We start from the raw sequence: 12,874 nt of genomic DNA on the forward strand, positions 1-12,874 counted from the left end.
TCCAAGTCAATCTTCGGCAAGCTGTGCAACCTGCAAACCTCCTTTTTGGTGGTGCAGTTCAATCGTAACAGAAACTCAAAAAGTTAAGGGAACATCTCTCAAGAAAATGTGCACTTCGAGACCCACTAGGCGAATAGGAGAGGATCCTCAATCTGTTCTAGCAGAAGTTACTGTGTGTTATGAACCGAGAGAGGTCCGCTTCAGGTTCGATATAACGATTAACAAAAAGAATCCAACACCAACAGTTGAAACTGGGGATACGAATATAGAAAGAAACACTAACACAACAAAGGTTTATTTACAAGCTTACTAACAAAGATAAATGCAGAATGGTGTCTCCTATTTACATAAAAAAGGTAAAATATTACACTGCATGAACTGGGGGAACAGTGAGGTAATGAAAGTACTGCCAACCAGTTTTGCAACTCAAAGCGATGGCTTCACAAAAGGAGAACTCTAATTGTAGCCGCCTTCTTGCCTCCGTATTGCAGGAAATAATGTCTACTCTTGATACTTGAAGGGCAAGAACTCCCCAAAACCTCTAGCAGAACGTTTTTTCTCTGAAGTCTTGCTCAACGTCGAATTAACTCGGGCGTCCACTCCTGAAGACGACTTGACCAGAATTCAACCAACTCGCGAGCGACTTTTCCTCTGATCCTTCGTTGATTCCTTCTTCTCTTGTCTCTCTCTGACGATCTCTGCTGCTGATCTCTCACTGATAATCTGATCTGTGACTCTTACTAATGATCTCTTACTTTGTGGCTAACTGATGATCTCTGCTTTCTCCTACTTCGTCCGTCGTATTTATATGGCATTCTAGGGGGCGGAGCCTACGGCGAGCGTCACAGACTCCCGAGATTACCGGAACGATTTAGAAGTTTCTCTACGAAGTATTGCATCAGGAGTCGCGGCGTTTCTCACGACACTTCGGCGCCTGTTGCGTTCTACAAAACTCCTGCCGATTCTTGAACCATCATGAGAACAGGCACCTCCAACACATGCGCGAATGTCTCCTTGCTGCAGGACTTCTCGAAGATGCGTTTTCCTTTCCTTTATCTTTCTTTGCTATAAAGCAATTACCATGACACGTCCCCCTAAAAAAAGAGAAAAAAATGAAATCAACTGATTTTATTTTTTTCTAAAGAGAAACAAGAATTAAACAGCAAGGGAACAATTCTGCATAAAGCTTTAAAACTTCTCCATTCACTCAACCACTCGTGCCAAAATAGAAAACGCTCATTAGGCTACTCATTCTGGAAAAATCTCCAGAGGCTACCTGCTATAACATCATCCTTCTCTCTTACCTTTTCCATTTTCTGAACTGTGCTTAAAACTTTGAAATACTAAAACACCTCTCGCATTTTCTCAAAACTAATTTCTCTCAGTAACACTGTCACATCGAACACTGGCGGTGGCCAAGGTACGGGGCGTTCTTTATAATTCTGAAGCAAGTTTACATTCATTGACTTTGCTATACTCTTACCCATATTTATTCTATAATGTATATTTCCCCTCTCCTCTAACTCCGAAAAAGGACCTTCGAACTTATAAGGTAAAGCGGAACCTTCTTTCTGGACTAGTACTAAAACTTTATCTCTTACACGGAAATTTGTCTCTTTCGCTCTAAGATCATGTTTCCGTTTAGTCCTCCCTTGACTCCCGTTCTCCTTCGCTAGTTGCCAACCATCTCTTAAATTGTTTTTATAATACTCAAGATTAGTTATGTAATCTTCTCTATCCTTACTTCTAAGCAAAGGTCCGATCATATCGATTACCATATTCTCAAAAGGTTCGCCTACTGAAGGAATATTACACAACGGAGCTCTGGGGATTACTTGAATCGGTTCCCGGCAATTTGGCATTCATGACAGCTTAAAACATACCTCTTTACATCATTTTTCATTTTAGGCCAAAAGTACGCCCTACTAATACACTTGAAAGTTTTATTTACTCCCAAATGTCCTTGCTCATCATGTGCTAACTTCAAAACTAGCTCACGAAGCTTCCTAGGAACCACTAATTGTTTGGTGATTTCCCCTTTACTACCTGACTTAGGACTAACATAACGACGCAAAACTTCGTCCTTTAAACAAAAAGTTTCCTTACACACATCATCGAGATCATCATCCAGCTCACACTAAAAAATTCGGGTTAGTGTCTCATCCTCTCTCTGCAACTTGACTAGCTCATCCTTATTCACGAGGTTAGCGCCTAATTCATCACCGTGACTAGTACTAGGTACCGGTACATTTACTACATTACTCTCGACAGCTACACCTTCCGTTTGGCTATCACTGTCAACGATAGAGTTAGGTTTCTCAGCCACACTCATGCCAAGACCAACCTCGCCATCTCTATCACACTCGTTCGAATCCACGAACTCACTCACGTTCGAATCCACGAACTTACTCTCGTTCGAATCCATGACTGTAGTCTATGTCTGTATCTAAACCTGACCTAGTTACTACCATTTCAGGCACTGGAATATCCCTCACAACAGGATTCACATTCTTGGATAAAGCTAAGTCATTACCGACGATAATGTCAACGCCATCCACGGGCAAACTGTCCATAACTGCAAGTTTCACTTCTCCTGACACTACCTGACTTTCTAAATTAAACTTCAACAAAGGACAAAGAACACAAGTGTTAGGAAATCCACCTAATATGACTTTTTCTTCCAAACTGATTTCTGCCCTGTTCGGCACACTCTCTCTCCTAATCAGTGAGACAGCAGCTCCTGTGTCTCGAAGCAAGACCACTTCCCTTGAAAATACTCCTCCAAGAGAGGAAACTATGCCTTCTGACAGAAATTCACCAAAAAATTTTCTAGTTTCTCTCATCACATCATTCCTACTTGACAAAAGGTTAACTAGAGACACTGGTTTCTTACCTTCCTTCCTTGTTAAATGCACAACTTCTTGCTAAATGCCCTTTCCCATTACATCGGAAACAAGTTAATTCTGAGCCACTAGATGCCACCTTACTCTTACAAACCTTATATGTATGACCAGGTTTTCCGCATGTATAACAGGAATAGTCACTTTTACTCGCATTGCTATTACTAGGATTGAAACTTTTACCGCTTTGTACTCTACCAGATGATGGATCATTTCGTTTCTTACTAACACTCAAATTATGAGTTAGACTATATTCGTCAGCTAACCTAGTTGCTCCTGTAAAAGATACTTCTCGCCTATCCTCTATATAAAGCTTAATCTCAGGGGATATGTTATCTTTGAAGTTTTCTAACAACACTAAGTTCTTCAGACTATCAAAATCCTCAACTTTAGCAGAAGTTAACCAATATAAAAAAACAGCCTTTCTAACTTCTTACCGTATTCTACATACATGATATTTTCATCCTTTCTCAAATTTCTAAATTTCTTACGGTACTCCTCCGGTACTAGCCTATATACGCTAAGAACAGTTTCTTTCACAATATCGTAATTATCACATTCCTCCTTAGACATGCAACAATACACAGTAAGCACCCTACCACTCAAAACTGACTGTAAATATAAAGTCCACGTTTCTTTAGGAGAACCTACTATTTCCCTTAACTTCTCAAAACACATGAAATATTTCGTTACATCATCCTCATCAAACTTTGGTACTAATTTCAGCACTGCACTCATGCCTAACCTATCAGCTTCGTTTTCATTCTCGCCTGTCTGACTGTTATGAGTACTTTCCCTTAACCGAGCAATTTCCAACTCATGCATACGTTCTTTCTCTCTTTCTTCCTGCTCATGCATACACTGTTTCTCTCTTTCTTCCTGCTGCATTACCAACATTTCTCTCTCTTGCTGCATTTTCATTACTTCTCTCTCTTGCTGCATTTTTATTGCTTCTCTCTCTTGCTGCATTTTCATTGTTTTTCTCTATTTCTCTTGCTGCATTTTCATTGCTTCTCTCTCTTTCTCTTGCTGCATTTTCATTGCTTCTCTCGCTTGCTGCACTTTCCTCTCAGCTGCTCTTTCCTCTCTCTCAGCCGCTCTTTCTTCTTTCTCATACTTCTCTCTTTCTTTCTTTTCAACATACTCACGGAGATCATTCCCCTCTAGACCTAGGAGCTTACCTGACTCAATAAACTCTTTCACCATCTCACTCATTCTGGCTCTTTCTATATTCTCCCTGTTTCAAACTGTTAAAGCTGAATATCCTGGTAAGGTCGCCACAATGTTACAAACCAAGAGAGGTCCGCTTCAGGTTCGATATAACGATAAACAAAAAGAATCCAACACTAACAGCTGAAACTGGGGATACGAATATAGAAAGAAACACTAACACAACAAAGGTTTATTTACAAGCTTACTAACAAAGATAAATGCAGAATGGTGTCTCCTATTTACATAAAAAAGGTAAAATCTTACACTGCATGAACTGGGGGAACAGTGAGGTAATGAAAGTACTTGCCGACCAGTTTTGCAACTCAAAGCGATGGCTTCACAAAAGGAGAACTCTAATTGTAGACACCTTCTTGCCTCCGTATTGCAGGAAATAATGTCTACTCTTGATACTTGAAGGGCAAGAACTCCCCAAAACCTCTAGCAGAACGTTTTTTCTCTGAAGTCTTGCTCAACGTCGAAATAACTCGGTCATCCACTCCTGAAGACGACTTGACCAGAATTCAACCAACTCTCGGGCGACTTTGCCTTTGATCCTTCGTTGATTCCCTTTTCTCTTGTATCTCTCTGACGATCTCTGCTGCTGATCTCTCACTGATAATCTGATCTGTGACTCTTACTAATAACCTCTTACTTTGTGATTAACTGATAATCTCTGCTTTCTTCTACTTCGTCCGTCGTTTTTATACAGCATTCTAGGGGGCGGAGCCTACTGCGAGCGTCACAGACTCCCGAGATTACCGGAACTATTTAGAAGTTTCTCAACGAAGTATTGCATCAGAAGTCGCGGCGTTTCTCACGACACTTCGGTGCCTGTTGTGTTCCACAAAACTCCTGCCGATTCTTGAACCATCAGGAGAACAGGCACCTCCAACACATGCGCGAATGTCTCCTTGCTGCAGGACTTCTCGAAGATGCGTTTTCCTTTCCTTTATCTTTCTTTGCTATAAACCAATTACCATGACACTGTGGTCCTACTCTTTAGCTGGCCTCTGGTATCTTGCTAAAAGAGGCTGTTCCACATTCAGGTGATTTGACAACTTGTGGTAACTTACAGTCTCGATTGATCTTGTCTAGATGGGTAAGCAAGAGACCTTTATAGGATAGCTTGCAATTTGGAAGAGGCAGAGGCCTAATACCAATATATTCACTCCTGACTAGGTGACCAATTTCCACAAACACTATGGGTAGTATTACTCAATGGCTGTGTTATCTTGCTAAAACAGGCTGTTCCACAATCAGGTGATTCGACAACTCGTGGCAATTTATGGTCTCGATAGCTCTTGTCTAGATGGGTCAGTAAGAGACCTTTATAGGATAACTTGGGATTTGGAAGAGGCAGAGGCCCAATAACAATATATTCGATTCTGCTAAGGCGATCAATTTGCACAGACGCTACGAACAGTATTACTTAGTGGCGCCAAAGACGTTTCGAGCTTTCAGTATTCCATCAATTCTGGACCTTTTCAGTTTTTTAATGGTATGGAATGAAATATGGAATTTAGCCTTAAAGCCAAGCACTGGAATCCAAAGGATTATTCAGTGCTGTAATGAATTTTGTTTGAGATGCATGTCTTGAATGAATGAAATAATAAAATTAATTTAAAACTATGGTAAAAATTAATATTTGGTAAAACCTGATATCCTCCATAAAGATGATGACTTTGAATTTAGGATATGCATACAACCTTAAGTGTAAAACAGTAAAACATGAAAAAATATACATAAAAAGTACTTATATATATACAACTGCAAGTGTATATACTATACTTGGCATTGTACCAAGAGGTCAAAGTCCCAGTTTTTGAAGCTTTCTAATAACCGCCTCATGCATTCTTGCCCTGCGTCCCTGCTTCCATTGGGACGGATAGTTATTTGGTTGGAATTCGATCGACCCATTACTCATTTGTCATCCGGAGCCAGTAGGGGAAAGGAGTATGTTTAGATGTGAGGGAGAAAATGCAGAAAAATCATATATGTCACAGGATGAAGAGCTTGGGGGGGGGGGGGGGGGGTTGGAATCTCTCATTCACTTGTTGCTTTAGTGGCCCATTGAATGCCTTGATTCTTCGAGATCTATTCGTTGTTGCTGTTGCTGTTGTTGTTGTTGTTGTTGAAGGTCAAGCAAGATGCGCATAAAAAAATCTAAATCTTCGGTTTATGATAATAGCAAATAAAAAAGTATCGCCTCTCAAGGCCCTACGAAGCGTCTCTCTCCACAGCGAACGAACACAATCGAGTAAACAAACCGGTCGGTGCTCAAACAATGGAGCAATATCGAGAGCGAAGTCCCCCTTCGCAACAATGTCCAATCAATAATCCTCTTTATGATTGGCTCGTAATTTTCGAATCGCTCACGGATAAATTGAAATATTCCCGTGGCGTGCGGGTGAGACTATTTATACCCAGCTTCCGTGCTGTGAGCGAGAGGCAGAAATCTGGGTAGGACTGTCACATGTAAGGCGTATCAAATTAGGGGTACAAGATACTACTATACTACTGCCACTACTATTGTTACTTCTTTTACTACTACTATTTCAGCTATCACTAGCGCTAGGTTGGGAGGGCATGAGTAAGCTCGCTCGTTTTAAGGAGTGTTTTCTATATGGTAATGGTATGCGGAAGAATGGCTTTACCATGACTTGTCAAGAAAAATATTGCCTTTTGCAAATAAACATTGTTATGATCTCCTGTCTATAACCCTTGCTGTTATTGATGGCCCAATATAATCTATAATTACAGTATAATTTTTTTTCCACTTAATTATAACCATATTTTTAATAAGTCATTTTACCTATCTATTAAATCAACCTCTCTCCCCCTCTCTCTCTGTGATGTCATAAATTACAATCATATTTTTAATAATTCATTTTTCCTATCAAATAATTCTCCCTCCCCTTCTCTCTCTGTGATATCACAATAAAGCAAATAATTCTTTTTTTTAATAATTCAGTTTACCTATCAAATTATTCTCTCCCCCCCCCCTCTGTCTCTCTCTTTTTGTCATAATAAAGAGAATGATTCTATTTTTTTTAATAATTCAGTTTACCTATCAAATAATTCTCTCCCCCCGCCCTCCCTCTCTTTCTGTGATGTCATAATAAAGCAAATAATTCTATTTTGCATCATGATTTGACCTCTCTCTCTCTCTCTCTCTCTCTTCTCTCTCTCTCTCTCTCTCTCTCTTCATGATGCCAGATAACCTTCAATAAAGCAAATCGCTGTATTTTTCATCATTCCTTGGACACCTCACCCCCCTCTCTCTCTCTCTTCATGATGCCAGATAACCTCCAATGAAGCAAATCACTGTATTTTTCATCATTCCTTTGACCTCTCTCTCTTTAGAGGATGCCAGATAACCTCCAATAAGGACAAATCAAATTCAACTTCTGCCTGCCTGTCCCCCGTCCTCGCGCAAGAGCGCAAGGCGACCGTGAAACATGAAGCGCAATCAATCGCGCGGCGTGATTTTCATCTTTATTGCAACTTGCAGGTCACTTTCTTGGGCTGCTAAAGCTGCATATCGCTTCTCGCCTACGCTCGAAATTCTATATCAATAGCTCTCTTGCTTAGGTGGGATGGTTTAGATAAAAAAAACAAACACACACACAAACTCACACAACCACGATCATGAATAAAGTGTCTGTTGTTGATTTTTGTTTAAAGTTATATTCAGTCCTGAGATAGGATGGACCCTAGTGGATGTTTTCCATTGATAGTAGAATCGATATTTTAGTGTTCATAGTCTTTTTTTCTATAATTTCTTGTATTCTATTTTACTTAGTCTCTCAGGAGAGAGACAGATTCCGGAAAATAGCTCTTAAATTTTTTTTGACACGGATTGATTGATTTTCGTTTATTGTATACAGGAATGTGAGTAAGTTCCTAACCTTTTTCTACTGTGCTATATTGATTTATACGAGAGTTTTGTTCTTTTATAGAAACTGCTATATCTGTGTATATACACACCTACTCTCTCTCTCTATACACAGACAGACACACACACACACACACATATATATATATATATATATATATATATATATATATATATATATATATATATATATATATATATAATATATATATATATATATATATATATATATATATATTAGATATATATTAATATATATATATATATATATATATATATAGATATATATATATCATATATATATATTCTAAATGATTATATATATAAATATAATTAGAGAGGTAGAGAGAGAGCAGCAGAGAGACGAGAGAGAGAGAGAGAGAGAGATGTGTGCCAGATATAGAAGTTTCTATATGAGTAGGGAATCTCCTTATAAAACTGTTACATACATACATACATACACACACACACACATTTATCCTTATTAACTTAACTGTGCCTCACATTCCTCCTACAAATCTCAGTGTTCAATTTCTATTTTATTCCTAATCTGGCAGCAACCCAATTTAACTACAAGTTTTCGTTATTTTTGAGCCTTCAAGTTAAATAAAATATCTACTCTTGCAGCACAAGTAGCTTTTGCCTTGACTGCAAGCAATATCGAATACCTTAAAAAATAATCCATTTTATTCCTTCCAATTAATCATTTCCGATGTTTACTTAGAAGTCTACAAAAATGTGTATAATTCCTTAAATATTTTTTCTCCCTTGCCTAGTACCCTGATAAGAGCAAAAGAAATATCATCACTTTATAAAGAAAAGGTGTGAATTAAGACGTTTAGTTAAATGAGAATATTAAAAGTATCCTGGCAATTTAGACACACGCAGTTTATAATATTAACAACAAAGGCTAAATCTTATTTGTTCAAGAGTTGAAAGTAGTTTCTCCATCTAGTACATACCCCAATCACTTCTACGAAGCTGCTACGACTCGTCCATTTCTAAAAATAAAATACAAACCGAGTCTCAACTTCGGTAACTTGAACTCGACCCGACCTTAAACATTTCCGAGTCTTCCTCAAGTTTCCTGTGACTCAACAGCGCATAATACTCTATTTGTATATATCACCGTAAACGCAAAGGCCAGGACTTATATGGAAGACGTGCGGTGACGTGGTGTCTCTTTAATGTATTTACTCTGGCTGAAAATCACCACAGTCTGACACGCCGCTATCTGGCGAGCGTTCTTCTCGTGTCTTTTTCTGATGTTTTTCGTCGTTTTTCACTTCTTTCCCTCCGTTTTTCTTGCCTTTTTTACTTGGTTCACTGATGATTGTATCAACTGAAACCCTCGAGTCTCCTTTTCTTTAGGTACGACTTTGTTAAAACGGGGGTAGATGGGTATTCGGGTTGCGCATGCGCGCGTGGGCGTTTTTATGGAGGTTCTCTGTGAATACTTATCGTTAATGGTGGCTTTAACAGTGCCGTAAAGTACTATCTTGGTTCTATTTTTGTCACTTCAGCTGGGTTTTAGGAGGCTGCGGACACGTTCCCGTATCAAATTAGGTCGTGTTTCTACCAGGGTCACATCTCTAAGGAAGGAAAGAAACGGCTTCTGCAAAAAAGGCTTCATTTATTTACATATAAAAGCATTTTGGAAAATATCTTATGTACAAGATTTGAACACAGAAGGCTGATATGTATATTTCACTCTTAGAAAATACGTATAATTTTTATTCTTTTTATTTTAACCAATGTCTTTATTTAACAAAGTTCATTTCTCTTTTAACTGTACAAAATCATATCGAACCTATCACAACTTTTTTTTTAAATATATTTTTTTTACATCACTCTTACATCCATGACCAGAATTTAAACATATTGCCAACAATATACAACCTCGTTGTAAGATTGGTGAATCAGTTTCTATCTGTCTTAGACTTTATATATAAGAAAGCAGCTCTCATATTTCAATGCAAAAATAAATTGCACAGCATGGAAAAAATAACAAGTGCTGATATGTAAGCAATATCAGTAATAAATAAACTAATGGAATGTTGAGGATGGTAGTAAGCCTGTTACTTCAACAGTCGTCGATGTCTGTACAAATGAAATTCGAAGACGTGTGAGCAAGGAAAAGGTTGAGAGTGTCGTCTCCTTCGGCGAAGCTGGACGTCAGGTGGTCGAGCTCCTCTTCGAAGGGCTCGTCACCCAGGAGGCTCCCGAGCTCTACAGGCGTCGTCAGGACGCTCTCGCAATCCGACGTTGACCCGCAGACGGAAAAGTCGCTGGTGGAGGAGAAAGAGCCAGAGGGAGAAGTGTCACCGATTGGAATGGGCACTGGTGTTGAGATCACTGGCATTCCGATGGTAGGACTGGGCGGTGAGGATCCTTCGCTGGAAAAAGCCGAATCTCCGCTCAGTGAATCGCTGATATATCCTCCGTATTTTGGAAATTCCAGCAAAACGTCGTTTCTGACCAGGGGACTGTCCAGATCCTGGAAAGTAACGTTTAACGATACAGGCTCACTTGGAGTGACTGCCATGGAAAACTGAGGCTCGGTGGGGGTTGCTTTGTATGTGAACGGGGTGGCACCTGCCATAGGCTCTGGGGTATCGTGCCCTGGTACTGCAGATGGCACATGTGACAAACTTAGGTCACAGGGGGTGAGAGCTATCAAAGGCTGACTGAGGGTTAAGGCAGGTACTGTTGTTGGTTCCATACGAGGGATCTTTGACGCTCGACAGCTGATTACAGGTTCCAGTCTCGGTCTCTTGACTGTCATGGACATCATTAGAGGTTCGTTATTGGCCAGTCTTCCCAGCTTGTTTGGTGGGGTCTGCAGAGCGACATTTTTCAGGGTAATATAAGCACCGTTGCTTGTGACGATGCTCGCTGTTTTGCACACTTTACCTTTGGTCTTCGGTTTACTTCTTTTGGTCGGTGGTTTCCCACCTATCGTATTTTTCTTATCCGATTTTGCGTGTGATGGCGATCTGGGTTTTGAACTTTTATTAGTATTGCCGCTGCTGCTATTTGATTTTTTGTTGTTATTGCAGCTTTTGCTCGATTTCCCTGTGTTTGCCGTGACTTTCGAGGTAGACCTTATGACCGGTCTCACGCAGTGTTCAGGCCGGGCCATGTGAGCATTCTCCAAACACCAGAGCTCCCTCACATCTTCTATGTCAGTGGGACCAAACGGATCTTCGTCTAGAACACTCGCCAGGGCGTTGATGTAATTGACGGCTAATCTCAGTACTGTGATCTTCGTCAGTTTCTCGGTATCGGCGCCTGGAAGGTCTGGAATAGCTTTCTGGAGAGTGGAAAAGGCATCGTTGATCTCCCTCATTCTGTTTCTCTCCCGAGCATTGGCCGTCTTTCTTCTGTATTTGCTGAGTGGTGGAGGCTTCTGTTTTTCCTTGGGCTCTCGTCTCTTCACTGTAGCTCTGTTCTTCTCCGATTCTATCCTTTTGATGATCGATTTCGTCCGTAGGGCGTATTTGCCCCCGTTTTTGGAATCTGAATTGAGGTCCATCTCCTCAAATGGATGGAAAGAATACATCTGTACTCCTTTTCTTTATTTGCTGAGCTCTCAATAAAAAAAATCTAGACCTGATCTGAAGGCACCATTAACTTCCAAACACTTTTATGTAGAGGGAAGCAGGTGAATCATCTCGTATCGTGTAGAAAAGGTCCTATAAAAAGCTCCCTTCCGTCTTCTTCTCTTCGTTTTCTTCTCGTCGGTGTGGGCACAAACAAGCCCCCCAAGACACAGGTGGAACGAATGGTCAGCAAATTCCTCTAGAAAGTCGAGAGGCAAAGAAGGGACGATTTAACGCGGGAGCTCTCGAGACTGTGGAGATGTTTATTCAGGGGTGTTTGTCGAAGCTATAGGAGGCAAGACACACCTCAATCCTTTATCGTGTATCTCTTTTTCTTTGATGCCTCAGCTAATACAGACAGTTCACCTCAATTTAGAACGAATTTTTTTCTTTTTCCTGTTTTATTCTTTTGTTTTTCCCTTTCAAAGTTTTTACTTTACACAAATACAAATTATCTTTATAAGTTTGTAATTCTGAATATGGAAAAGTACTTAGAATAGAAAAAGTTTAAAGATATATAAATCAGGATACACACTCTTGTTCAATTTCCAACAACAATTTCCTCTTATCTCACATTCATAGAAATCATTAACGGTGTTGGAACATTTACAACCTTGTATTTTGACGATAAACACTAGCATGTGTTGAAATAAACACACTCGTCAGGGTTCAGAAGGTATCTCTGCGTAAGATAATGTGAATACCTTATCCCAAGTCTAATAGATGTCAAGCAAGTCTGACAATCTAATGATTTTAGGCAGAAATATTAGTTTGCTAAATTCTGGATATCCTTGGATGCTCGACATATATTTCCTTCACCTTTTTTCTGCGTTTTTGGAGTTGATTAAAAAAAATCACACTGACGCACAAAATCAACTTCTGAATGATCGGCAATCCCTTAATCAAACCACGTAGCTCTTAACAACTTAGGGGCCCTGAGGCTTGGCTGTTTATTATTAGGCGGCAGAACACGTAAGGCAGTAATCGTAAAACACGCAAAATAATGTCCAATTGAAAACTATAAATCTGTGAGAAAAAATAAAAGCCTTTTATTTGGTTCAGTGTCCGAAGCACAATTTAATGCCGTTGATTAATTCTAGATACACGGAGGAGGAAGATGGCGTCGCAAATCCCCGGTTCCACAGGGGCTAGGGTAATGTGTCCTGGGCAGGAGGCTAAGTCCTGGGGAGGCCTCAGCGGGGCGTTGTTGGACTCCCTACATCACCCCTCACACTCCTGCTGGGGAAGGAGGACCTTCTACCTCA

The 12,874-nt window shown here is 39.9% G+C and overlaps 1 protein-coding gene across 1 annotated transcript in view; it reads right to left on the minus strand.

Annotated features, from left to right (window-relative positions):
• Positions 1-9,616: 9,616 nt before the first annotated feature.
• LOC135215215 (uncharacterized) overlaps positions 9,617-12,874 on the minus strand; it is a 16,604-nt gene continuing 13,346 nt past the window's right edge. The window contains exon 2 of the mRNA XM_064249717.1: positions 9,617-12,874. This exon is cut by the window's right edge and continues 571 nt beyond it. Coding sequence (XP_064105787.1) covers positions 10,091-11,569 — 1,479 coding nt within the window. The 5' untranslated portion in view covers positions 11,570-12,874 and the 3' untranslated portion in view covers positions 9,617-10,090.

The sequence above is a fragment of the Macrobrachium nipponense genome, chromosome 5, assembly GCF_015104395.2.
Source record: "Macrobrachium nipponense isolate FS-2020 chromosome 5, ASM1510439v2, whole genome shotgun sequence".
NCBI lineage: Eukaryota > Metazoa > Arthropoda > Malacostraca > Decapoda > Palaemonidae > Macrobrachium > Macrobrachium nipponense.